At 49.8% G+C, this 27,998-nt stretch overlaps 1 protein-coding gene across 1 annotated transcript; it reads right to left on the reverse strand.

The window, feature by feature from the left end:
* Nucleotides 1-53: 53 nt before the first annotated feature.
* On the reverse strand, nucleotides 54-27,998 carry MAP2K2 (mitogen-activated protein kinase kinase 2). Its single transcript, XM_066344000.1, has 11 exons — nucleotides 27,551-27,998; nucleotides 23,035-23,245; nucleotides 14,709-14,855; nucleotides 8,965-9,042; nucleotides 8,162-8,213; nucleotides 7,953-8,077; nucleotides 7,082-7,295; nucleotides 5,283-5,347; nucleotides 3,861-3,922; nucleotides 2,701-2,746; nucleotides 54-433 (listed from the first exon to the last, which is right to left on the reverse strand). The coding sequence occupies exons 1-11, from the start codon at nucleotides 27,640-27,642 to the stop codon at nucleotides 323-325; spliced, it is 1,203 nt and encodes a 400-aa protein (XP_066200097.1). The 5' UTR covers nucleotides 27,643-27,998; the 3' UTR covers nucleotides 54-322.

Here is a 27,998-nt window from a genome sequence, read left to right on the forward strand (position 1 = left end):
GGGTTAGACCGGAGGCTGACACCCAAAGAACAAATGGAACAAGTACAATGGGCTTGGTTTGCTTTTTCTTTCCGTTTTTTTTTGTTTTTTGTTGTTGTTGTTGTTTTTAAAACCTAAGCAGGTTCTGAGACAACATGGGCAGCATCACCCTTCCCCAGAGACCAGAGGGCCCACATTGTGACAGGTGGAAGAGGAAGTGAATGTTCTGCTGTGTGTATGTTGTCTCCTCCAAGGCTCAGCGGGAGAGGGAGGAGAAGAGCTGGTCTGTCCTTGGCGGGAAGGGTGGGTGGACGGGATTCGGACAGGTCAGCAGCCAGACCCATCACACAGCGGTACGCGTGGGTGTGCTGGGCTGGTTCAGACGCAGCGTTTTACACAACCAGCCAGCAAAATCCACTTCTTCCACCTCGGACCGTTTGATGAAGCCATGGTTCTAAAAGAGAAGAGACACCATAAACAGCCTAGTGTCTGTGGGGAGAAGAAACGGACCAGGCTTTTGCTCAAACCCAGCAGGCCGTCAGAGATGAAAACCCAGAAACAGAGAGAAAAGGCCGCCTAGTGCAGGAAGACACATACAGGACAAGGAAAAAGCAAATCCAGAGCAGGTTGGTACCATACCTAAAGCCACACAGATGTGGAACAGGGTAGGGTGAGACTACTCTGAGCTCCCTGGAGCCCAGGCCTCCACATCAGCACTACTGACATTGTGGCCAGGTCAATCTCTGTGGGGGACCATCTGGGGTACTGTGGAGTGGTGAGCCAGCATGTCTGGTCCCCATCCCCTCAATGCCATGAGTACCTCAAGTCATGACAATCACAGATGTCAACAGACATGGCCTAGTTTCCCTGTTGGCGAATCACTCCAGATGAGACCATTTGATCTGCAACAGAATTGCCTGTGAGGATACCAAGTTCCTATAAGTGCCACCACCCAGTATGGAAGCCAGTGGCCACAAGAGGCTCCTGGGCCCCTTAAATATGGCTTATGAAACCGAGGAATAGATTTGTGCATTCCCTTTTGTTTTAAGTAATTTACATAGCCACCTATGGCTGGTGGTTCCACTAGAAATAGCAGAGGCACTAGAGCTTCCTGGTTCTGTGGGTGGGGTGAGTGGGCGCTTTTCCCACCAGGGTGTGCCTGGAGGGGTGATCCAGGACAGGAGGGCAAGGCCTCAGAATCCACGGAGGGGTCTAGTTTCCCCATGTGACACCAAGGTCCTGACTGCCACTTTTTATGCAAGCTGGGGCCAGGCAAAACCACCTTCACCTTCCCGAAGGCTGGTGCAGGCTTGGGTAAAACACCAAAGAAGGGAAGACAACTCCTGTGGTCTTGGGCAACAGAAAGAGTGGCTGCAGAGGTAGTCCTAAACAGCAGATACTTTTTTGTGTGTGACAGAGACAGAGAGGGACAGGTAGGACAGACAGGGACAAACAGACAGAAAGGGAGAGAGATAAGAAGCATCAATTCTTCGCTGCAGCTCCTTAGTTGTTTATTGATTGCCTTCTCATATGTGCCTTGACTGGGGCCTACAGAAGAGCCAGTGACCCCTTGCTCAAGCCAGCAACCTTGGGCTCAAGCCAGCGACCTTGGGGTCATGGCTATAATCCCACACTCAAGCTGGCGACCCCACACTCAAGCTGGTGAGCCTGAACTCAAAGCCAGATCAGCCCATGCTCAAGCCAGTGACCTCAGGGTTTTGAACCAGGGTCCTCAGTGTCCCAGGCTGATGCTCTATCCATTGCGTCACTGTCTGGTCAGGCTACATATTTCTTTCACACATTCCTTTAGCACATGTTACTGGAAAACCTCCTATGTTAGATATAATAAGGTTTCTAGAAAGAATTAGGCAGGTGCAGACCCCTCCCTAACACAGTGCTTGCTCCAGACTATGCTTTCTATTCTGACCACAGCAAATGGTGACTACAACTGGGACACCGTCTGACACCACAACTAATAGTGGGCTGGGATTAGACAAGGTGCCGGGGCCTTCAGAGAGTAGGCACTGAAGGCAAGACTCAGACAGGGAGGAGCGATCCTTGAGAGGAGGAACAGGACACATCCTGTAGGGAGAACTGTCCTGTGAAAGGTCCTGAGGGGAAGGCGAGCTTCAGTGGCCACCTTGGTTTTCAAGAACACTGAATGGTATGGAACATTAAAAGAAAAGCACCAGCCTGTGGCAGGGCAGTTCAGTGGATGAAGCATTGTTCTGGCAGGCCGAAGTTGTGGCTTCGACCCCTGGTCAGGGCACATAGGAGAAGCAACCAATGAGTGCACAGCTAATGGAACAATTAAGTAGAACAACAAGTTAATGCTTCTCTCTCTCTTTCTCTTCTTCCCCCTTTCCCTACCCCTCAAATCAATGGGGGGAAAGAAGTCACCAACCCCGTGGCTTCCCCGACCTACAGGGGGCTTGATAAGCCCAAGATGGAAGCCCAGAAGACTTACAGCCCATCATTCTCCAGAAATCCCACCCAAGCAGGGTTAGGGCCCTTATGTTCCCCCAGGAGCTGAGAGGGCAGAGACCACTCTGGATCATTCCAGGAGACACACAGGATTCTCCAATGGAACATGCATCCCATGACAAAAGCCAGCTCAGGAGGCCTGGCCGGGGTGTCTCTTTCCTGAGAAGGAGGAAGGGGCCCTGGGTGACAGCCTGTCCCCCTGGTGATCCCAGAATCTGCAGCATCACTCACACTCACCATGAGCATCTTTAGATCCGCTCGCTCGGCTGGGTTCTTAATTAGGCTGGGGGTTCCATGAGTGGGGCAACAAGACAGAGCATGGGGAGACAAGACAGGGCAGTTAGTTGGTGGCCATAGGGACTTGCTGTCACTCTCCTGCCTGGTCCCCACGGGTGAGGACTCCAGTGCTGCCCTGCAGTATAAGAGCAGGATGCCTTGGGAAGAAAGGATAAGGGTCTGAGACCAGGATAAGAGGGAAAAAAAGAAAAGGTGGGAAATCCCCAGCTGCTCCTCAGTCAGAGGCCCAGCAGCAACCACTGCTCCATTTCCAGTAAAACCCCTAAGTCTGGGAGTCTGATTGTCAAAATGGAACTTTTTCCTTCAAAAAAGCAGAACTGCCTAAATGCAGCTGTTCAAAGCAGCATGGGGCCAAACAGTAGGTCTTTAAACAGAAAAAACCTTGCATGGATATAAAAATGTTCACACAGATAATGGATAACTGGAATTGTGCCACACAGTGTTGGCCAGAGGTCATGCAAAAGGCCAGTGGTACCTTTACCACCAGGAGCAGGTGTGCTGCTGTGAGTCAGGCAGTACCCAGGCAGCAGTGAGTTGGCAGTATCTGCTCATCCTGACATGCAAGACTTCCTGAAAGGTTAAGTGAGGCGGTCCTGGCCCCTCCCTCCTGGTCTCCAGCCTGTTGCCCCAGGCCCTTCTTCAGAGGGCAGGATAGTCCAAAACAGTAGACCACCTTCCAGAATCTGGGTAGGAAGGCTTGTTTAGAAGCTGGTGGGATGCAGAGCTCGAGGGATTGGGAGGAGTCTGCTGGCAGAAGGCAAGGTAGGGACAGCCTATTTCCAAAGTGCCCGTAACCCTGGTTCACTCTAGGTTTTGGGGACAAGTAAGGGATGGCAGCTGGACACTGTGACTTAGCAGCTTTGGAAAGGGAATCTGGGTTCTCAGGTGACCACAGGTGTCCCACCGGATGCTGCCATCCACCCGGCATTCCTGAGTGGTAGGCTCGACAGAGGGGTTTGGGCCAGAGCCAGGAAGCAAGGGCTCATCTAGTTTTATGGCTGGGAGCGTGCGCTGCCCTTTCCAGGAGGAGGTAGGGCATCTTAGGGCCTGGCACCCAGCCCCACCTACCCAAGACCACACTGGAGGCTGTGGCACCTTACCATTTATTCACAAACTCTTGGAAGTCCTGGGTAAAGATGCAACTGGGCAGCTTAGGAGGAGGCTATGGGAGAGAAAAAACAAGTGGGTGTCAGATGCTCATGGATGGTTTTAGAATTTCGGAACAGAAGACACTTCCCAGCACTGTGCACATGAGGAGAGCGTGGCACTTGGAGACCCTGAGAACACACCTCTCCTGGCCCTGCCTTTACACCCTGCTAGAGGCAGAAGGGAGCACTCATCCTTTCCCTTCTAAAGGCTTCTCTGCAGGTACTGATGCCAGCTCTGCCAACTGGGCTGGGCTCTTCCAAGATTTTCTTTTGAAAGCTCTCACTTAAAGATCACACTGTTTCTACAGGGAAGGATGGTTTGACACTGAGCCACCCACCTCTGTGGATGTCTAGAATGAGCTGTAGATCTGGACCACAGGGGGCAGCTAGTTCCAGGGTTTAGGGCCTGAAAGCTGGAAAGCCTGAGGAGCATGGCCTGGCACACATATACCAGAGGGGGGATAGTCATGTGCAGAATCAGGCCCCTGTCAGAGAGGCAGTGGGCAGAGACTATCCTGATGAAACCCACAGGGTCTTTTCCTCCTCAGGTCCTCCTCCCTCCCCGGTCTTGGGACCCAGCCTTCCTACTCGAGGCAAGAGGTGCTCACCGGGTGGCACTGTCTGGCACTGACCAGCTGTGTCACCAGTCACCACACCCTGTTCTGTTGCTACCGATCACTCACCTTGACACTCAGCTTTGAGCCAAGCCCATACCATAGGCAGCCTGGCTGCCCTGTTTCTCTGCCCTGACTCCAAAGGGCCACAGTAAACACATGTCAGCAGAGGCTGAGGGAAGGTGATCAGACTTTGCTGAGAGGCAGGATTCAGGGTCAGCCACACCCGTTCCCAGCTACAGGCCTCTAAGGAGGCTGCTTTTTATCCTTAGGCCTTGGTTTACCTGTCTGTACAATGGGAACATTCACACCACCCTTCTAGGTGTTCTGTGCCTCCTTCCCAGAGAGGAGAGGATACCTGGACTTTCCCCAAGGAAGTATGACTATTTACGATGTCATGCACACTGACTCCAAGATGCTCAAAGAGATACTGAGTGACAGTTCTTTGGCCCCAACACTTGGCTGTTGGCCTTGAAAGGAGGAGGCTGCGGTAGGAATTCTGGATTCATCTTTATAAACACAAAAATATGTTCCTTGGGTAGGGGTAAATTTCTGCAGAATGGCCAGAAGGAAGGCCACATGTTATTACAACAGATAACCTCCTACTGAAAAGAATGGTCTCCAGCTCTCCCCTTGGCCCCCTCACCAACAAAATCCACAGCCCATGTGTTGAATTCTCTTCTTTTTGGTAATGTGCTCCTACAGGATTAGCTTAATTCCACTGGGATGAAGATGTGCCAAAGAGCCTTCAGGTACCCACCTCGTTCACAATATAGTCCAGCAGTTCAAAGATAGCCATAGCTGGCCGGCTGTCCACCCCGTGACCTGCCCAGGGGAGAAACAAATACGAGGGTGAGATGGGCAAGTGGCCGATGTATTTGTGTTGGGCATTAAGGTCTGAGCAAACTGAATAAGCCAGGCACTCTTCTCCCCACACTGGACTGAATTGTGGGAGGCTTCCCTGGCCTGGCTACTAAGTTCACTTCCTGGGAAAGTAACTTCACATCTAATTATTTTTTTAAGAGAGAAAGGGAGATAGAGACAGATTCCCACAAGTGCCCCCACTGAGATCTACCTGGCAACCCCCATTTGGGGCCAATGTGCTACTCAACTGAGCTATCCCCAGTGCCTGAGACTGACACTCGGACCAACCAAGCCACTGGTTGTGAGAGCATTAGGGCTGGGGTAGGGACTGAAGAAGGTGCTGGTGGGCCAAGGTGGCCTGGCATGAACCACTGTTCCTCCCAGTTGGGAAGGGGCTGAAGGGGAACACCTGAGAGGCCATCTTAGAGTCACACTGAGAGACATGGGGGCAGGGCCTGAAGGTACAGATGGGGGCAAGATTTCCTCCTTAGAGGAAATCAGGACACCCCAGCAATCTGGGTGTGGACCCAGGGAAGGGGAAGATCTAGACTTGAAAAAACCATGAAAACACCATCTGACAGGCTAAGTATCCATCAGTGGTGAACAGATACACAAATCATGATCCATCCAGACAGGAAAAATCTTATTCGGCCATAAGGAGTGCAGCACTGACACTTGCTACAATATGGAGGAACCTTGAACACATGATGCTTGGTGAGAGAAGTCAGACGCAAAAGGCCACACAGTGTGTGATTCCATTTATGTGAAATGTCTGGAACAGATAAATTCAGAGACAGAGTAGATCTGTGGGTGCCAGGATGGGGGAGGCGGTAGGGATAAAGTTTCCTTTTGTAGTGATTGAATGTTCTGGAATTAGATAGAGATGACAGTTGGAGAACCTTTGGAGGATACCAAAATCCACTGAATTATACTCTTGAAAAGAATGAATCATAAAGTACTTGAATTCTATCTCAAAACTGTTATGAAACCTACTGACCACAGTCCACTGTACGTTTCTTGGAATCTCATTTAACTCGACTCCCTTCCTGTCAAGCACCGTTCACCAGTTACACCATCTCAGCTGCAACCCTCCCTCTCTCTACCCCCCAAAGTGGTGGAAGCATCAGCCTGAACTTCTCACTCAGTTCCCCACCTCAGAGGTGGCTGCTCTGGTGTCCAGTGCCCCCCATACCTCCTGTCTCCTCCCATGTTGTGCTGCCTGTATGTTCTACAAACCACCCAAGAAAATTCTGAGTCAAGTTCCTTTCAATTTTGGGTCTCCCCAGAAGGCCTGGCTCCAATACAGCAGAATATCCAGGGCAGCAACTAGGCGGTGAGCATAAGGGCGTTCACTGGGCAAGCCTTTTGGCTTTTCTGCACACTTGGAAATTTTCATGATAAAATGTTAAAAAAACCAACCCAACCAGTGGCTTGGCTGAAGGGTTGGTTTCTAGATTCCACCAGCTGGTGACAATAGGTGCAGCTGGCCCAGAGAGGACAGGTTGGGGCCGCTGCTTCCAGCATGTCACTAGAAGGCTCAGGACCACCTGAGGACTACTGACCGCAGTTAGCATGACCCAGGGGACAGGTGGTGCCAAGAGGGGTCAGAGGGGAGGCAGCTGCCATCCCCTGGCATAGCATTCCCTGTGCAGGTCACGGCCCATTCAAACCAGAAGTGCCAGATTCAGACCATACCACTGATGGGACGTCCAGGGGGTCTCGGCCGCGGCGAGATGCTGTGAGGCTCTCCTTCTGCCCCATCAACCACGGGCCGGCCAAATATGGCCTCTAGCTCCTTGGCATCTGGTGGAGGGATGGGGTACCTTCCAATGGACAGCTCCACCAGGGACAGGCCCATGCTCCAGATGTCCGACTGCACTGAGTAGTGAGTGCCTTGCAACCGTTCTGGCTGTTGGGTAAGACAGAGAGAACTAAGAGGAAAGAAAGGCCCTGAGGGATAAAAATGAACAATGGAACCCGGGGGCAGATCACTGGATCAGGGGTGGCATCTAGGTGTCTCTCCACTGTTCCCCACAGTCCCATCCTGACCCCTCCCACCCCTCTAGAGACCAAAGTGATTCTGTCTTTTCCCTCCACCCACCTTTGGAGAGAAAAGCTTTCTAGCCTGGGCTGACAGCAGCTCTTTAAAACCCAAATCTTGGCACTTTTGGAAAAGGATGACTGGCCCAAGAAAGAAAGCAGAATGCCTCCTTTTTCACAGCAATCCCAAGACTAAGTTCTCTGAATCTGCTCCAATTATCACCCAGATGTTTCCTAAAATATCTCAGGGCTAGGTTCTTGGCTCAGAAATTAACTGACTACTCTCTCCTTGACTAGATTTTTATTACCAGTGGGAAGGAACCAGGCAGGCATTCCCAGAGACAAACCTGGGCAAGAACATGGTAGAAATAAGAATATCTGAGAGGAGAAATGCAGCAAACAAAAAAGAAAGTATATTACGAGGACATGCAGGCTTTTGGAAAAGCTTATGAAAAGTGGGGAAGAGCCAATGGGAGAGGGGGTAGGGTATGGCACATGATGTTAAAACACCTCTTGTAGGACTTACAGACATGTAGGATCGAGTTCCTACAAAGGAGTTGGCCATGGAGTCAATGAGCTGCCCGCTCACCCCAAAATCGCACAGCTTGATCTCCCCACGGGAGTTGACGAGGATGTTAGACGGTTTCACATCTGAGAGCAGAGCCAGTTGGTGAGATATGACTCAGGCCCACCCACTGGCCCAGGTGGCTTGGGAGGGGCTCCTGTGCATCTTACCTCGGTGCATAATCTGGTGCTTTTCCCGGAGATACGCCAGGCCCCGAAGAACCTGCAAGGGAGTCACCGGGGGGGAAGTCAGTAGGGCAGTGCCATGTGGGGGAGTCTCCCCTAGAGAGGCATGTGGGCTAGACTTGGTGGTCACAGTGTGTAAGACCATCTCAAGGACCCTGTTTTCAGGGGCAGGGGCAAGACAGAGAGGCAGAGTCACGGCAGTGACATATAGATGCCTACCTCACTGATTATCACGTGACTGCCCGCCCACCCATCTGCCAGGCTGACACTGCCATCCCCTCAGTCTCAGAGGAGGGGCTGAGGTCCACGGACGCTGGGACAAGGCCCAAGGCACTGTTAGGAAGGCTGTGAGTGTCTAGCTGGCTGCCCTGCCTCAGAAGTCGTACCCACCAAATAGGCATCATCTCTTCCTTTGGTGCCAGGGCTGTGCTAAGGACCCATCCCCTAGACTGATGGGGTGAAGGGTGTAATGGGTCTGTCACAAAGTCAGAGAGGAAACAAACACACTATTGTGCTAGGGGACCTTGTGCCTGGGACTATGCCACTGGGGCCCCATGCAACCCAGGCACCTATATGGGGCGGGAAAGCATTACCCCTATTTTGTGAGCAAAGGGATGCCCCTGCTCAGTACTGCAGCTGGTGGAGACTGGTGTCTCTGCAGTGACATGCACCATGGGCCAGGTGGAATGGGCAGGAATAAGAATAAAGCATCTGAGCATGGAAATAGGAGCATGTGCACATACATACCCACCACTGGGATGGCCGGGGGATGGTGCCCGTCCACTCACCGCAATGCTGACCTTCCCCAGGATCTCTTCTGGAATTCTCTTGGCTTCTTTCAACACCTGGTCCAGAGAGCCACCGTCCTGGGGGCAGAACAGGAGAGAGAAAGCAAGCGCTCTAAGCAGGCAGCCAGGTGGGGCTCCTGCAGATACATCCCAGAGGAATGCTGAAGTGGCAGGTTTTAAAATGTAGCAATTCCCTGGTTCCCAGAAAACTGTAACCTGATTTTCTACATTGAAAACAGAGGCCAGACCAAAGCTAAAGGCCTCAGGATGGCATACTTACTGCAGAAAGGCAAAGAGTACCTGTGTACTCCCCCTGACTCAGCCCTCCTGAGGTTGCCATGACAGCAGCAGGCCCAGCCACCAGGCTTGCAACTGGAGCCTCCTCAAGGGTGCACAAGCTAGACTTGTCCACTTCTGGGACTGGGCTCTTGTCACAGTCCCAAGAAGGACAGGGACTGAGAGCAAAGGTGATGCCTGTAAGTGCCCAGTACAGGAGGTGGCCAAGCTGACTGGCCTCTCCCTTGCCACCCCCTCCCACCCACCTAGTTAGGAAGGAACACACTGAGGACACCTGGGGATGACAGCACTGCCCCCTCCCTTTTTTTTCTTCTATTTTTCTGAAGCTGGAAACGGAGAGGCAGTCAGACAGACTCCCGCATGTGCCCGACCGGGATCCACCCGGCATGCCCACCAGGGGGCAATGCTCTGCCCATCTGGGGCTTCGCTCTGTTGCAACCAGAGCCATTCTAGAGCCTGAGGCAGAGGCCACAGAGCCATCCTCAGCACCTGGGGCCAACTTTGCTCCAATGGAGCCTTGGCTGTGGGAGGGGAAGAGAGAGACAGAGAGGAAGGAGAGGGGGAGGGGTGGAGAAGCAGATGGGCGCTTCTCCTGTGTGTCCTGGCCAGGAATCGAACCCAGGACTTCCGCATGCCAGGCCGACGCTCTACCACTGAGCCAACCGGCCAGGGCCTGCCCCTTCCCTTAGGTCTTGTCCTGCACTTGCTGTTAAGCATGGCATTGTCCTGCAAAGGACCTGACACAGGTCATCCTGGTTGATCCCTCCTACCTCACCCTGGGTGTGGCCCAAAATCCATCTGACAATGAGGAAATGACAGAAATCAAGTGTCTTGTGCAAGGTTGTCTGGCAACAAATCTGGAGACCAAAACTCAGGTTGTTACTGGCTCTGACCAAGTGCCTCTTTTGAGGTGGGGCCCTAAGGATACGCCTACCAGACCCCCTAAGACTTTAGGTGGACACGGCCAAGTTCCAACCATGAGCCAGAGCCTGCCTTGATCTCCTCTGTACTCTAAAAGAGGAAAGTGGGGCTGAGGCTCAGGGGTTAAGTGGGGCTACCATTTGAACTGGTGGCCAGGTGGCCCCAGAGACTGTATTTCCTCCACTGTGCTGCTCTAGGCGTCCCATAGGTGCCACTTCCTTGGGGCACCTTCTGCTTCACTGGCACAGGGAGAAGCCTGAGGTGCACAGTTCCCCCTCTTTAGCATCCACGCAGTGCCTGTGGTGGAGAGTTCTAGAAAACGCAGTACACTTTGAAGCTTCAGGAATGTGTATGACTGACCAAAAGCAAGGGACCCAAACTTGTAGAGGGTGAGTGTGGCCGAGGAGGAACCCAGGAAGGTGAGCCTGTTCTGACTAGGGTGTCTGGCCCACCCCGCTCTACCTGTAGAGTGAGATGGAAATTCCTTTTATTCTCATTTCTTATTTTATCAATCAACCTTAAAAGGATTAAAAACAGTTTTTAAACTGTAATCCCTGTTCCCTAACACAGATCTTTTCATTCTGAACTTTCATAGAGATGCAGTATGTTCACTGAATAAGGCCATAAGGCCATTCAGGGAAGACATTGTCAGAGAGGCTATGGTAGACCAGGCATTATGCTGGGGACTCAGGAATTAACTCATAACACCTCTGTAAAGGACAATACTGCTCTCTCTACAGGGTCTCCCCCTTGGCACTGGGAACACGGGGCCAGGCCATTCTCTGTGGGGGCTGTCCTGCAAATTGTGAGGTGTGAGCAACATCCCTGACCTCCACCAGCATCTCTCTAGTTATGACAATGTCCCCAGACATTGCCCAGTATTCCTGGGTGAGACCTCCTGGTCTATAGCTAAGAAGGTAAGTCATTTACTCAAGTCACATGCATAGGATGTGGTGCAGGGGATGTCACAACTAGGTCTTCTTGACCCCAAATCTGTCTTTTTTGCATGACTATACAGTTTCAGTTTGTATGTAAGTTTTAAATGTTCTTAAAATCTTACTTTTATTAAGCAGGTAGTACATAAACACATATTTTTATAAAAATTTAAATGTAGATAAGTGGCCTGACCTGTGGTGGCGCAGTGGATAAAGCGTTGACCTGGAAATGCTGAGGTCGCCCATTCGAAACCCTGGGCTTGCCTGGTCAAGGCACATATGGGAGTTGATGCTTCCAGCTCCTCCCCCCTTCTCTCTCTCTGTCTCTCCTTTCTCTCTCTCTCTCTCTCTCTGTCTCTCCCTCTCCTCTCTAAAAAAAAAAAATGAATAAATAAAATAAAAAAAAACTATAAAAAAAAAATTTAAATGTAGATAAGTTATGCTCTGATCCTCCAGTGATTCCACTTGCCTCCCCCAAAGTGTGACTTAACAGTCTTCCAGATCCTTCTGCACAACTGCATGCACATCCATATGCACAAGAAAATACAGAATTTTAAAAATATTCATAAGCGGATTCATATCATGCATCTTTTCTCCTGGGGGATTTTCTGATCCGGTTCACACAGGCTGACTTCGTTTCTCACTGCAGAGCAGCCCAGTGGCATTCCTTCTGTCCCTGACTGACAATGTGTCTGATTTTTCATTATTACAGAACAAGGGGGTGCATTCTTCATTTACTAGAGCCTCTGAGTGATCAGTAAGCAGCTCCCCAGCTACACTGCCCTGAGATATCCACTGTCCCCTGGGTCCATGCCAGAGTTTCTCCTGTAACAGGGTTGGGCCACCCAGAAACTGTCAGCCCTGCTGTCTCCAAGCTCTGAAGGTCAACACACTGGCCTGGTGAGGCATAACCTTCTGTGCTGAATCTGGGCTTTATTATCAATTAGGGGGTCTTTTCTCAAAAGCTGCAGCTGGAGCCTGACCAGGTGGTGGCGCAGTGGATAGAGCGTCGGACTGGGATGCGGAAGACCCAGGTTCGAGACCCCAAGGTTGCCAGTTTGAGCGCGGGCTCATCTGGCTTGAGCAAAAAGCTCGCCAGCTTGGACCCAAGGTCGCTGGCTTAAGCAAGGGGTTGCTCGGTCAGCTGAAGGCCCACGGTCAAGGCACATGTGAGAAAGCAATCAATGAACAACTAAGGCATCACAATGCGCAACGAAAAACTAATGATTGATGCTTCTCATCTCTCCGTTCCTGTCTGTCTGTCCTTGTCTATCCCTCACTCTGACTCTGTCTCTGTAAAAAAAAAAAAAAAAAAAAAAAAAAAGCTGCAGCTGGAGCCTCCCTGAGGGGAAATAAGAGCCAATTCCAAAATGACCGTGTGCAGAGATGAAACCTTGCTCTGCGCGGAGATGAATAGTTCCACACGTGGGATATTGACTAGGTAGGATGTCATGACGGTAAAAAAAGAGAAATGAAGGTGACAGAGAAATGAGAAATGGGCTCAGTGACGATGGTAATTATTTACTCAATGTCCTGTGTGACCTGGGCCAGGGGAAGACACTAACTACCACTGTCCTTAGCTTGACAGGCAAGAAGGGGTGAGACTCTCATCCAGAATTCCATGTTGAGAGGTAGGTGGTGAGATGGAGGCTTCACCCCAGGGTGCCATCTCCACTGCCATGTGGGGTGCCTTACAATATGGCACATGAACATATGAAGCAGAAATGTCCCACAAACAGGGAGAACCTATGCACACGTGGATCGATTCTGGAGGGGTTCATTTGACATGAAAATACTGTAAGGAACGGTGACAGCAAAGACTCTTTTGCTGCTTTAATGTCCCTTTGTGCCTTCCTCACCATGCCTCTCTCTTTAAGGCTCATTTCAATCTTGAAAATCAGTGGCCTCCAAGTTTTGTGGAGCATAAGCCCTATCAGGAGAAAGTGGGGCAGTGCAGGCCTCACCGTAGCACCCCTTTTCATTTGGGTACTATATATTTGGGCCCTGTCCTTGTATGCTCATTATAAAAGTGAACCAAAAAATACAACTAGGAACTTTTAAATTAGGAGCACAATAAATAAACAGGCTGGCTAGCACTTGCCCGCTGCCTCCTGGTGGCTCCGACTGTGTGCTGCTGGGATGCAGAGCCTGGTGCTGGAGCCCATGTTTCACATTCACCAAGAACAGAAGGGGGAGTGGAGGGGTGCCACTTCCCCTTTTCAGTAAAGGAAAAAGGTGCCTTCAAATTCTTGCATCGTTCAGAGAGAACAGGTGGCCAAGAGCACTGGGGAGGAGGGCGGAGAAAAGTGAAGGAGGTGAGGGAGAAAACAGGGAGGGGGAAGGAGGAGGAGCTACTGTACCGAGTCTCCCCTCAGATCACAAAGTGACTTCCGTCCTTTCCCCTCCTTGATTCTTGTCTACACAGTGACTTTGCCCTTCAGGTAGGCAGACAGGATCGCCCTCTCCCAGGTGAGGAACAGGACTCCTCCAGGGTGCTGCTTGGTGGGGATCTCTGGGATTTCAGAGGCAAGAAGGGAAGACAGGAAACACCTTCTGGAGGACACTCCCTCTGAGCTGTTACCCCAAGAAGCCTGCTCACAACAAATTCTTTGTAGGCACTTGCTCAAATTAATTTTCTGCCTTCATTACAAAACTGTCAGGGACAGCAATTGGCAAAGAGTAACTGAAGCCCTCATGGGCCGCATCCTGGTTTTGCAAGAGCCCCACCAGGCCTTACCCTGTCAGGCAGTCTGGTAACTGATCAACTGGGCTTAACAGAGGGTCTGTGGCATTTCCCCTAAGGCCCTCAGCTCTGACCACTTCTGCTTTTGTTACATCCAATTCCACCGATTTCTAAGCTTCAAGACCAGAGTTTCCTAACCAGGGGGTGCAGCCGACTCCACCGTGGTGGTTTAAGAAAAAGATGGGTGCATCTGCTCTACCCCAGAGCTTCTAATTCCACAGATCTGAGCAAGGTACAGACCCAGGTCCTTTCTTTGAAGCAGCTCCTGAACTGCTTTACTCTCTTTAGAAGACACTTTGGAGACATTAATCCAATTTCTATTCGCATGTACCCTTGGGCCCTGCCATTCCATTGGCAGGACTTCACCCCTCAGGGATGCCTGCTTCAGTGCAAGACCATTCAAGGTAGCATCATTCAAAACAGGAAAGGGATCAGAAACAACCTCAGTGTACCCAACAAAAGAGTTTAATAAGTTACCTTATAGTTACATACAGATGCCAAAACACCAGACGGTAGGGAAAAAGAGCTGGCTCTCTATATGCCAACAGGAAATGATTTCCACCTTGACCCACTGAAAGAGCAAAGTTGGGAGGAAGGCCTCTGGTGTGTAAAAATGAAAGAACTTATACACATATGTTTGTATGGTATTGACTATCTCCAGGAGGACTGCCTTGGAAAAAGGCATGCCGTGGCCTCTCAGGACAGAGAAGCCTAAGGGACACAGGCAGGGGACCTTCTTTTCACCAACCACCCTCTCATTCTACATGAACCCTTTATCCTGTTTTATCTCCCTGGTCTCTGGGGATACAGGCTGGCCTCTGGGTCCAAGGGTGCCCCACTGCGCTCACCATGTGCTCCATGCAGATGCTGATCTCCCCATCGCTGTAGAAGGCCCCATAGAAGCCCACAATGTATGGGGAGTTACACTCATGCAGCACCTGCAGTTCGCGGATGATCTGATTCCGGATGGCTGGCTTGATCTCCAGGTGAATCAGCTGCAAGGAAATAAAAAGCGGATTCAGGAACAGGCCACTAAAGGTAACCAGGAAGGGGTAGGGGGCTTCAGCCCTCTTGCCCTTGAAGTGCTCATGACAGCATTCAGGACCAGTCAGCAATCCACTCCTAGGTATCCATCTACCTAGGAGAACTGAAAACACATCTATACACATACTTGTACATGTATTCACACCAGTGCAATTCACAATTGCTAAAACATGGAAGCAACCCAAGTGTCCATCAATTAGTGAACGGACAAACTAAATGTGGTCTATCCACACACTGGACTTTTACTCAGCCATGGAAAGGAGTGTAGCACCAACACTCACTACAATGTGGACGAACCTTGAAAACACTATGCTCAGTGAGAGAAGCCAGACACCTAAGGCCACAGAGTATGTGACTCCATTTATGTGAAATGTCCAGAACAGGCAGATCCAGAGACAGGAAGTGGAATTGTGGTTGCCAGGGGCTTGGGCTTCTTTTGGGGGTGATGGAAATATTCTAAAATTGGTGGTGGTGATGAATGCACAACGCTGTGAATATACTAAAAAACACTGAATTATATATACTCTAAAAGGGTAAATTGTTCTGTGAGTGAATTATATCTCAATAAAGCCGTTTAAAAAACAAAAAACCATCGGCCTGACCTGTGGTGGCGCAGTGGATACAATGTTGACCTGGAACCCTGAGATGCCGGTTCAAAACCCTGGGTTTGCCTGGTCAAGGCACATATGGGAGTTGATGCTTCCTGCTCCTTCCCTCTTTCTCAATCTCTCCCCTCCTCTCTAAAATGAATAAATAAAATCTTAAAAAAATCAACAAACATTTTTCGATTGGTTATAGGGGAAGTTCTGTCAAGAGGAGCTTTTTTCCCACCAAGTCACATGAAGTACCAGCCTTTCCCAGGACCCAGCCCAGGGAATACCCTGGCAGGGGTGGCAGGGATTACTTCACTTCTGCTCAGCCCCTCATTCAGGGGTAGGTTTCTCTGGAGCCCTTCCCACTTCCAGGCTAGAGACAAAGGCAGAGAGAGCCTCTGGTTGCCTCCTGAGAATCCTACTTGCCCTTTCACTTGAGTTAAAGCCAGCAGCCAGAACGTCACCAAATTCATTACATTTCAAAAGCTAAGAAACTAAAGGACTATCTGGAGACACGCAGAAAAGATAGCAGATAAAACACCAAGAGCTAAGCTTAACTACAAACTCTAAGCAGGCCAGAATCTACTGCTCACTGTTCAGCATATAAAGAGTGAGGGTTATGGTCCTAGGTCCTGGCTACTTAGAATACTAGATGCTCCAGCCATTGTGATAAGAAAAAGGTGTGGCCTAACCAGGCCGTGGCGCAGTGGATAGAACGTCAGACTGGGATGCAGAGGACCCAGGTTCGAGACCCCGAGGTCGCCAGCTTGAGCGCGGGCTCATCTGGTTTGAGCAAAAAGCCCACCAGCTTGAACCCAAGGTCGCTGGCTCCAGCAGGGGGTTACTCGGTCTGCTGAAGGCCCGCGGTCAAGGCACATATGAAAAGGCAATCAATGAACAACTAAGGTGTTGCAACGCACAATGAAAAACTAATGATTGATGCTTCTCATCTCTCTCCGTCCCTGTCTATCCCTCTCTCTGACTCACTCTCTGTCTCTGTAAAAAATAAATAAATAAAAATTGAAAAAAAGAAAAAGGTGTGAATTTATGCCCCTTTGTCGGAGAGGCAGAGCCAGATCACAGGCATCTGAAAATGACTGCCATAAACTCAACAGATATTTACATAGAGTTGGTTACAACAGGGGTCAGTGATGAGGAGAAAGACAGCAGAGACATGCCATCAAGAGGATAAACAAGCAGGCGAAAACCCCAGTATGGTAGAGATGCCCTGATGGAGGAATCATGGAGAGACGACCCAGGGCTCAGGTGACACTGGGATCAACGTTCCAGGAAGAGGGACAAAGAGTTGCCTGTTTGAGGGCACCAAGGAACAAATGGGTGTGTACCAAGTTCAGTGGGGCACAGAGTATGTGTGGGGAGCATCACTTGCTCACAGGCCCAGACCAATGATTGTCACAACCTTGAGAACTGTGGCAGGTCCTAGCAGCAGGATTTTTAGTGCCCCAGCCATGCCTAGGCAGTGCCTTCTTAACTGGGAGCCTCCAGTCCTCAGAGCCCCTCAGGCATTTGCTTCTCCAGCCAACTCGCCTGCAGAGCCCAGCCCTGGCTATGTTCCCCGGGACACCCCCAGGACAGCAATCACACCAGAACTCCAGTATGCTCTCCTATGGCGGGACTGCATTTACAAGGAGATGTCTGACGTGCACACGCATAAGTGCTTTGAAGGGGTGAGTTGCTGGGTCTGAAAATGAAGCTCTAATGTTTGTGTGGAAGGAGGGAGGCTGATGGATCGGCAGGTACAGGGTGATGAAGACCCGTGTTGTTCAACAGAAACATACCGTGAGTCACACATGTAATTTAAAAATCCTTCAGCTGCCATATTAATAAAGTAAAACACAGGTGAAAAAAATTTTCATGTCTTCTGCTTAACTCAAAGTTACAAAAAGTTATCGACATGTGATCAACATAAAAATATTAATGAATTTTTTTCTTACAGAGCCCTTGAAATCTGGTGTTTTGGCACATATAACATACCCTGATTTAAACTGACCACATTTCAAGGGCTTAGTAGCTGTGTCATAGGTGAACGAGTACCAGGGGAGCAGGGGTCCACCAGACTTCAGGGAAGAGGAAACTGGCCGGAACTAGATGGGATCCCAAAGGTCCTGGAAGCCTGAAGTCAGGGTGAATGTGAAACAAGGACCCAGGAAGCGAGAGGCTTTTGGGAAAGACATGGTAAAGAGGGAATGTAGGGGCTGCTACAACATGATGTTTTAATGGGTCCATTATATCTGGGGCTTGTAAAACGAACTTTCTGGATTGAATAGGAGCCAGTGCTGAGGGTGTGTGAAGAAAGAGCAGAAACAGTCTGAGCACATGTGCTAACAATGTGCCCTGATGACAACCCTGGGGGGTTGGGATAACTGCCCCAACTGTACTGATTAGCAACTTCAGGTTCTGAGACATTAAATCTTGTTCCCAGAGACACAGCTGGTGAGTGACCAGGTCAGAATTGGGGCCGAGCTCAGGGATTGCCAGAATCCATGCTTTCACAGCACCATTCTGGGGCTGAGGGAGACCCAATTGCTGATTAATTCAGAGTCGTGCTGGGAGTTCAAACCAGACCCATGCTGGTCTAGGAGTTTAAGGCAGTTTCTACTGCAGGATAGAGGATCTGAGCTATAAACAGGGGTGGGGGGCCTACAAACTAGGGAAAGAGGAACATGGACTCTGAAGGCAAAGCACTTACCACTTCCACAGGGTCAGGGTCAGCCACGAAGGTTCAAACTCAATTCAGATAAGACCCATCTGAGCCTCAGTTTTTTGTTTTTGTTTTGTTTTCAATTTTCTCACCTAAGTAAACTCCATATAAATGAGAGCATGTGTCAAGATTTTAAAAATGGCTTTGACACAGAGCAATCACTTGAAAGATGGCAGGTAGTGTTACCGGGTGGCCTTGGGTGGGTCACATGATGTTCATCACATGACCTTCATTGTAGAAGCCAAGTGCAAATTCCTTTGCTCCAAGTGGGGGGGGAGTGTCAAAGGAGCCCTTCCTGCATAACAAACATGTTAAACTCCTCAAAGATCTCCCCTGGCAGAAGTCATGCAGAGGCTTTGTTCCTAGGGCCCTCAGAAGGATGCAGGTATTAACCTGACCAGGTGGTAGCCTAGTGGATAGAGCACAGGCCTGGGACAGAGGACCCAGGTTTGAAACCCTGAGGTCACTGGCTTGAGCGTGGGCTCATCTGGCTTGAGCAGTGGTGTACCAGCTTGAGCATGGGATCACAGACATGACCCTCATGGTCGCTGGCTTGAGCCCAAGGTCACTGGCTTAAGCAAGGAGTCACCAGCTCAGCTGGATCCCCCCCTCCCCGCAAGACATATAAGAAAGCAATCAATGAACAACCAAGGTGCCACAACAATGGGTTGATGCTTCTCATCTCTCCCTTTCTGTCTTTCTCTTTCTAGCTTGCTTAAAAAAAAAATGCAGGAGTTGGAGAGCCATATGAAGTCAAGAAAACATTCATGAATAGGCCTGACTGTAGAAATTGAGAGACCAGTTTTCTTGGGCCTTACTGAACTGGTCTTGCTGCTACCCCAGCCTGTCCTACTGGTTAGGATGATCCTCTGCCAATCACAGGGATCTGAGGGATGCTGGCCCACAGAGCAGGAGTCCTATGGGTATCCAGGAGCTCCACCCAGCCTTTAGCCTCATACCTGCAGGCAGGCTGCCTTTGGAGATCTGATAAGCCTACAAACTTGGAATGTACAGAATTCATAACAGGCTTCCCAGGAAATTCGGAATTCCAACCACAGTGTGGAGGAAGGAGAGAGGCCACTGTTTCTTTTCTTTTTTTAAAAGATTTTATTTATTCATTTGGGGGGGGGGGGATGGAGAGAAGGGGAGGAGAAACAGGAAGCATCAACTCCCATATGTGCCTTGACCAGACAAGTCCAGGGTTTCAAACTGGAGACCTCAGTGTTCCAAGTTGATGCTGTATCCACTGCGCCACCACTGGTCAGGCATCACCACTGTTTCTTAAAAACCACTTTGTTTTGTCAATTTTCCCACCTGTGCTCTCAGCTGAATAAAGGCAACAGGCCTCCTGGGTGGACAGGCATCCGGATGGATTTTTAAAAGTGCCTGAACCCCACAGACAAGTCCAGGCCTCTTGGGCAATAGCAAGTTACAGCCCCAGACAACACAACACCCAGGTGGACAGCCTTCTTTTTCTTTTTTTGTGCATGACAGAGACAGAGAGAGAGATAGGGAGAGGGACAGATAGGAAGGGAGAGAGATGAGAAGCATCAATTCTTTGTTGCAGTTCCTTAGTCTCCTTAGTTGTTCACTGATTGCTTTCTCATATGTGTCTTGACTGGGGGGAGGGGCTGCAGCAGAGTGAGTGACCCCTTGCTCAAGCCAGCAACCTTGGGCTTCAAGCCAGCGACCTTTAGGCTCAAGCCAGCGACCATGGGGTCATATCTATGATTCCATGCTCAAGCCTATGACCCTGCGTGCAAGCTGGTGAGCCCATGCTCAAGCCGGCAACCTCAGGGTTTCAAACCTGGATCCTCTGCATCCCAGTCCAATGCTCTATCCACTGTGCTACTGCCTGGTCAGGTTGGACAGCCTTTTTGTTCAATGTATTTGCCAAATGCCTGCAAGCCCCTGTGCTGTTCTGACATTCTGCTGGGAGAAAGTTAAGATCTATACAGAACAAATCTAGGGTCCTGACCCCCATTCTTTGGATTTTTTAAAAAAACCTTTTTTATTTATTTTTATTTTCAAACAATGTTTATCACCTGATCAGGCGATGGTTTGAAACCTTGAGGTCACTGGCTTGAGCGCGGCTCATCTGGTTTGAGCAAAGCTCACCAGCTTGAGCCCAAGGTCACTGGCTTGAGCAAAGGGTTACTCGGTCTGCTGTAGTCAACTCCCCCGCCTCGTCAAGGCACATAAGAGAAAACAATCAATGGACTAAGGTGCTGCAACAAAGAATTGATGCTTCTCATCTCTCTCCCTTCCTGTCTGTCCCTATGTGTCCCTCTCTGTCTCTGTCACAAACACACAAAATAAATGTTTATCACCTGACCAGGCAGTGGTGCAGTGGATAGAGCATCAGCCTGAGACACTGAGGATCCAGGTTCAAAACCCCAAGGTCACCAGCATGTTCATGGGCTCCTCTGGCTTGAGTGTGGGATCATAGACATGACCCCATGGTCACTGTCATGAGCAAAGGATCACTGGCTCAGCTGGAACCCACTGGTCAAGGCACATATGAGAGACCAATCAATGAACAACTAAGGTACTTTAACTATGAGTTGATGCTTCTCATCTCTCTCCCTTTCTGTCTGTCTTTCTCTCACTAAAAAAATTAAAAAAAAAATTATTTTATTGATTTTAGAGAGAGGAAGGGACATACTTTAGAAAGAGAGAGAGAGGAACACTGATCTGTTCCTGTATGTGCTCACCTAGGGATTGACCCGATAACCTCTGTGCTTCAGGACGATGCTCTAACCAACTGAGCTATATGGCCAGGGTTAGATATTTTTCTTTAAAAAATACTTTTTATTTTGAAAGAATTAAAGAAGCACAGGGGAGCTGCAAAAACAGCTGAGTTCCATGTACTTTTCCCCCAGCTCCTCCCAACAGTAACATCTACCACTGAAAAAACGTATCAGGAAATTGACATTGGGACAGCACCACTAACTTGACTACTTATCTGTCCCCATTTTAAACTAAGTCTTACTTTGCAGACTTTCATATAGTAGTAGACAAACTTTCAGATTCACATTTATACAAGGCACATCGGGAACAGGTGGACGATTTTTCAGCTGGCTTAAGAGAACCACTGGGTCCCTGATACAAACTCTGACCAGCACTGTTCTCAAGTATGCCCCTACCCTGGTCATTGTCTGAATCCCAAATCTGCCTTTTATTCCTGGTGCCTCAGGAAACAGCAAGACTAGAAATTTCTGGGGCTGCTCTGGTTTTGAAAAGGCTATCTGTACTAAGTGGACAGAAACAGGTTTCAGGAGGGAGGGCAGTGCTCTAGAGCAGTGGTCCCCAATCCCCAGGCCGTGGACCAGTACCGGTCTGTGGGCCATTTGGTACCAGTCCACAGAGAAAGAATAAATAACTTACATTATTTCCGTTTTATTTATATTTAAGTCTGAACAATGTTTTATTTTTTAAAAATGACCAGACTCCCTCTGTTACATCCGTCTAAGACTCACTCTTGACGCTTGTCTCGGTCACGCGATACATTTATCCGTCCCACCCTAAAGGCCGGTCCGTGAAAATATTTTCTGACATTAAACCGGTCTGTGGCCCAAAAAAGGTCGGGGACCACTGCTCTAAAGGAAAGAGAAGTAGCTACAGAGCTAAATCCCAATGGAGACCAAGCACACCATTCCCAGGAAAGGTGAGACCTGCACTGATCCACAGGGCATGGGGTAAACAGGTTTCCAAGAATACAATTTGGAAATGACAGGACAGTGAGCTTGCAGAAAGAGGTGGCCTTCTATGTCTGAAAGAACATGACTGCATGAACTAAATGATTTGTCAACATGAAGTCCTCCCTCTCCCACCATGTGTTTAGGAGGGGGAGGACTTCCTAGATGGGAGGACATTCCTAGATGGTCATACCTTCCTTTTCACTCCCTACATCTCCCAGGGGTTATTCCCACATGTTTAGTGGGAGGCTGCATTATGGCATAGGAGCCCAGATGAGGGAGGCTTGGGACTTTTCAAAGCCAAGGTCTGTACTAAAGGGTGGGGTGATGATTGATTTAATGTGTCCACAGTATCCAATTGTTTGGCCAAACACCAGTCTAGATGTAACTGTGAAGGAATATTTTAGATGTGATTTAACATGGAAATCACCTCACTTTAAGAAAAGCAGATGTCCCTCCCAAAAGTGAGTGGCCTACAAAAAAAAGGCTGAGGTCCCCCAAAGAAGAGGGAATTCTGCCTTCAGATAGCCTATGGGTTTGAGCTGCAACATCAGCTTTTCCCTGGGTTTCCAGCTTGCTGGCCTATCCTGCAAACTTCAGATTTGTAATGATTGTATAACCTAACATCTTAAAATACCTCTACCCCATAGTGGTTCTGCTTCTCTGGAGAACTCCGACTAATATAGATGGTTTAGTTACCCCATACTGAGGCACCACTGCAGCAGAGGCCCTGTCTTGGGTCTTCAGTGTTTTCTTGTGATTGTGAAGTCAGGGTGATGCTAGCCTTAAGAGGACTTGAATCTCTTCCTTTCTTACCGAAAACTCTACTCACTTTCTGGGAATTTGAATTTAAGCAGTCCCCAAAGGTAGAAGTCAGTAATGGAAGGGAAGAGGTCTTTGAGGAAAGCCAGCATTGTCACATTGTAACTAGAAGCTAAGCTTTTTCAGGAATGAGAACCCACTGCTGATGAGAGAGCTTCTGAGCCCAGGAGCCAGTCAGAAGGCAGAGGCTGGCACCTTTCAAACTGCTCTCTTGTTTCCAGGGGACCTGCCCCAACGACATGCCACCCACAGAACATACAGACAGAATGTTAATGCCCAACTTGCCACCTCTCACCTTTCTTGCCATAATGAGGCCTGATGGTCTGTGCTGAACCTTGGTGACCACCCCGCCATTCCCGGCTCCTAGCTCCGAGATCCTTTCGAAGTCATCATCTTTGAGCTCCCCAACCTTGGCCTTCTGGGTGAGGAAGGCTTCTAGCCGCTTCTTCTGCTGCTCATCAAGCTCTAGCTCCTCTAGCTTCTTCTGGAGGTCCACCAAGTTTGCTCTGCAGAGACCCCAGGGTAAGGGTTAGTGAAGAGTGTTGCGAGCTGCCAAAATGACTCAACCTGAACTAAGGATATGATGTAGCCGCTGAGTATCAGGCCCTGGGTTTGCAGTCAGGAGGATGCGGAGATGAATCAGACTTGATTCTTGGGCTTGCGGGGACAGTGATCTAGCAGAAAAGAAAGTCCACCTGCAGACACACAGCTGACCAGAGGAGAAGGCTGCTTCCCTTAGAACTAAGGCCATAGTCTATCTCCCTACTCACAAAGGATAGGGGAACTCAGGAGCTGCTCTCCCTGCTCACAAAGGCTAATTAGGGGACCTCAGGACCTGAAGGACCAGCTCTAGCTCTGTGGCCCTGGAATCAGACTCAGAAGCCCTCTTTCCCAATACACAGGCTCCCAACCACACTGGGAGGAGACATGAAACTGGGGAGATATGATGAGGCATCAGACAAGTAAAGGCCTATCCAGGATGCTGGTCTTCATGAGGATGAAAGAGCAAACTCATTTTAAGTGGCCTCAGAGCAAAAAACAAGAAGCAATGAGCAGAAGATAGAAGTTGTAATTTACATGAATTACAAATGGGCTCTGGAGGGGAGAAGAAGAGGGGCCTGATTTAAACAGTGCAGACAATTCCAGGCATTCCAATCAACCAGCACATCCTTATTATAACTTGAGCATTACTGAAAACATTAGGCATTTATGCACATACACACTCCTGGGACTGGTTATGAAAAAATTCACATGTATATTGCACTTTATTGGGTGACTCAAGGAGTTATCAAAGGAAATTCAAAGACAACCAACTATTTTAACTAATGCCTTAAGTTTGAACCAAATCCTGGAGTAAAAGCAGCTGCCCGTAACAGGCAGGTAGACTTTAGCTTGATGCACACAAGAACTAACCTAGTGCCATCCAAAAGATAGAATGTAAGCAACATGTGCAATTTAACATTTATAGCCACATTAAAAAATCCGTATCAGGTAAAATTAATTTCAATACATTTGCTTTAACCTATCAAATATAATTTTCTTTTTTCTTTTTTTTTTTTTTATAGAGAAATAGAGTCAGAGAGAAGGATAAATAGGGACAGACAGACAGGAACAGAGAGAAATGAGAAGCATCAATCATCAGTTTTTCGTTGCGACACCTTAGTTGTTTATTGATTGCTTTCTCATATGTGCCTTGACCGTGGGCCTTCAGCAGACCAAGTAACCCCCGTGCTCGAGCCAGCAACCTTGGGTCCAAGCTGGTGAGCTTTTTGCTCAAACCAGATGAACCCATGCTCAAGCTGGCGACCTCAGGGTCTCGAACCTGGGTCCTCTGCATCCCAGTCTGACGCTCTATCCACTGCGCCACTGCCTGGTCAGGCTCAAATATAATTTTCAATGTGCAATAAATATAAACAAATTGATGAATATTTATTTTACTTTTTTTCATATTAAGTCCTTGAAATCTGGGACGCATATTATACTTACAGTTCCCCTGAATTTGGACAAACCACATTTCAAGTGCCTACTGTGCCAGAGAGTAAGTGCAGCTCTGAGAAAAGTTTCTACCAAAGAATGGGCCACCTTGGGAAGTCCTCAGCCACCAATTCCTGAGGGTGTTTAAACCAAGGTTGCTGCCCACCCAGGGAAAATCTCACAGAGGGGATTCGATCAGGGGATTGAAGGGGGAGCCTGGTTGCTCTCTCAGGAACTTTCCAACCCCTATGTGACTATGACCCGCCTACAACTTAAAGAAGTTTGAGCAAAGGGGCAAACAGGCCAGGAATGAAATGATCTGCTACTGGGCAATGTCACCTGAGCTGGTACTGCAAGAAGTGGCTGGAAGCCGGGAGAAGGGGGGGCAAGGTAGAGGTGGGGTCAGGGGTGTCATTTCCTGAGCAAGTACCAGAGCTTTATAAACATCATCACACTACCTTCTTTAATTCTCATGATCCTCCTGGGAGGTGGGTCTCTTGTACACCCAGCCCACACATGAGAGAACAGGCCCAGAGAAGTTAAGTAACTAGCCAGAGTCACAATGTAAGGAAGTGGCAGTGTCTGGAATCAAACCTGTATTCTTCCTGATTGCACAGCCTGTACTTATGGCCCCTGCTTATTACAGTGTCCCTCTGAGCCAGGAACAGGGGCCTAGTAGGTGTTCACTGAATGCCTGGTGAACCAAGACCTCGATAAAGAAGGAATGAGAAGAATTCCGACGGAAAAAAAGAGGAAAGGCAAAGAAATGAATGGATGTGACACACAGTTCCTTCACTGGAGGGTTGAGAGGCAACTTTTTTTTTTTACAGAGACAGAGCGAGAGTCAGAGAGGGACAGACAGACAGGAACGAAGAGAGATGAGAAGCATCAACCATTAGTTTTTCGTTGCGACACCTTAGTTGTTCATTGATTGCTTTCTCATATGTGCCTTGACCACAGGCCTTCAGCAGACTGAGTAACCCCTTGCTCGAGCCAGTGACCTTGGGTCCAAGCTGGTGAGCTTTTGCTCAAACCAGATGAGTCGGCACTCAAGCTGGCGAGCTCGGGGTCTCGAACCTGGGTCCTTGGCATCCCAGTCCAACGCTCTATCCACTGTGCTACCGCCTGGTCAGGCAAGAGAGGCAACTTTTAAGGGCAGACTCTGGAAGGTCTCCAGCACTGCCCTATGACATCTAAAATGTATTCTGGAGTCAGCTGGTTAATCCATTTTAAATTTAATGGCAACTCAACTGTGGCTGTAAAAAACCCTGGAATCCCAATGGCCGGCTTCCTCTACTAGTGGAATTCTTGAAGGGATGGAAATCAGACACACCACATAAAAGAAAGAGAATATGAAGAAAGAACTGTTTTGTAAGAAGAGGAGTGGATTTCTGAATATAAGGAACACATCCCCACATGAGGTATGTGCTTGGAGACATAGAAAGATGTCAACTTTCACACATATACATCAAGACTCACCTCTAAACCCTCACCCTGCCCCTCACCCAGGCTGCAGAAAGCCAAGTCTCCTGAGAGGCACAAATACACCATTCGCCCATCACATATGATTCTCATGGAGTCATACTACAAGTACAGCAAAGGGACCCCAGTCAGGGGCCTCTGGGACTGTCCTGCTCTCCTCCACCATGCAGAACAGGAGTGGAGAGGCCACAGGGATGGACTTCTGGGGCCAAGCAGTAACCCTCACGTGACCTCCCAAGCATGTTTATCCTCACACAGTAAGATTCTGCCATCATGTAACCCCACTACCCCAGGATGCTCCTTTCACTGTCCCCTTTCTCACAAATCCTCCTGTCTCCCTCAATTGCTTCAAACCCTCAAACCTGCACTTCTCCAGCCCCTTGAGGTTTTGCTAATTCATTCAATTTAGAATCTCTGCTTATCTGCTGTCAGGAATCCCAGCAGGCACCCCACTTCTTTCCTCTGTTTCCTATTTCCCACCCACACCCTTCCCTTCCAAATACCCTCACTTCCTGCTTTCCCAGCCTCCTCTGAGCCTCCTCACTGCTCTCACCAGCTTCAGGGGTTTCACTCCCACCCCCAACTAACAGAATTCTCTCAGGCTTCCTTCCCCCCCAATTCCCTCAGAGAGCCTACCCTTCAGGGATCCCCTCCACATCCCCATCATTCAGGCAACCCCTTCCCTTTTCCTGGTCTTGTATGGACTTCCTCACCCCACCCTCACTCTTAAGGGTCTCACTCATCCCGTTCTGGGTATGCAAGGACCCACTCTCTCTACTTCACTATTCGGAAACTTCCCCCATTTTGATTTCAATACTTGGGACTGCCTAACCCATCCTCTCCCCTCAGGAACCCTCCCCCCAACTATCACCTTGCATTCACTACTCAGGGATCCCCCTAACTCCGGTCTCACTATTCAGTGACCCCCACACCCCATCTTCTTCCTGCAGGGACTTTATTTCACCGATTCATTACTCAGGGACCCCCTGACCAAAACTTCACTAGTTAGGGCCCCACACGTCCTCTTTTCCCCACAGGAACCTCCCCTCAATCTGACCTCCCTACCAGGCCTCCCGGTGGACTTCACCACTCAGGGACTCCACGCCTCCCAACCCATTCTCTCTTCTCAGGGACCCTCCCCCCACCTCACCACCAAGGGGGAACTCCTTCCGCTGCCCTCAGGACTCAGGGACCTCCCCATCCCATCCTCTCCTCTCAGGACCTCTTCCCCAGACCTCACCACTCAGGGACTCCCCCACATTCCACCCCGTCTTCTCAGGGACCCCCCCAACTCCCGATCTTCCTACTCAGGGACCACCCCCCCACCCGTCCTCACCCCAGCCTGGCCCACTCACTCGGAGGCGCCCTCGCTGGTGGGGGACGGGCCCTCCGCGATGGCGGAGTTGATGGTGAGCGCCGGCAGCACCGGCTTCCTCCGGGCCAGCATCGGGTCTCCGCGGGCCGGCGGCAGCGGAGCCTCTAACCGGGGCCCATAGGGGGCGGGCCGGGAGCGGGCGGCGCCAACACGATCGCGGAGCTAAGACCGCGGCCTAGGCTGGCACCGGGGCGGCGAGGGCGGGAGGCCCTGCGGACCGCGCGTGATGGGCACCGAGGCTGAGGTCGATAAGTCGCCGCCGCCGAAGCCCGACCCAGGCTGACGCTGCAGCGGGAGCCCGGGAGGCACAAGGCAGGGAGGGGGAGGGACGAGATCGCGGACCGGGCTCTCGCGAGAGACAGCTCCGTGAGTCGCGAAATGTTCTGCAGGGTCCCTCGCCCGGGCACCCGCCTCAGGCCGCCACCCGG

This window comes from Saccopteryx leptura, chromosome 1, assembly GCF_036850995.1.
Source record: "Saccopteryx leptura isolate mSacLep1 chromosome 1, mSacLep1_pri_phased_curated, whole genome shotgun sequence".
Classification (NCBI taxonomy): domain Eukaryota; kingdom Metazoa; phylum Chordata; class Mammalia; order Chiroptera; family Emballonuridae; genus Saccopteryx; species Saccopteryx leptura.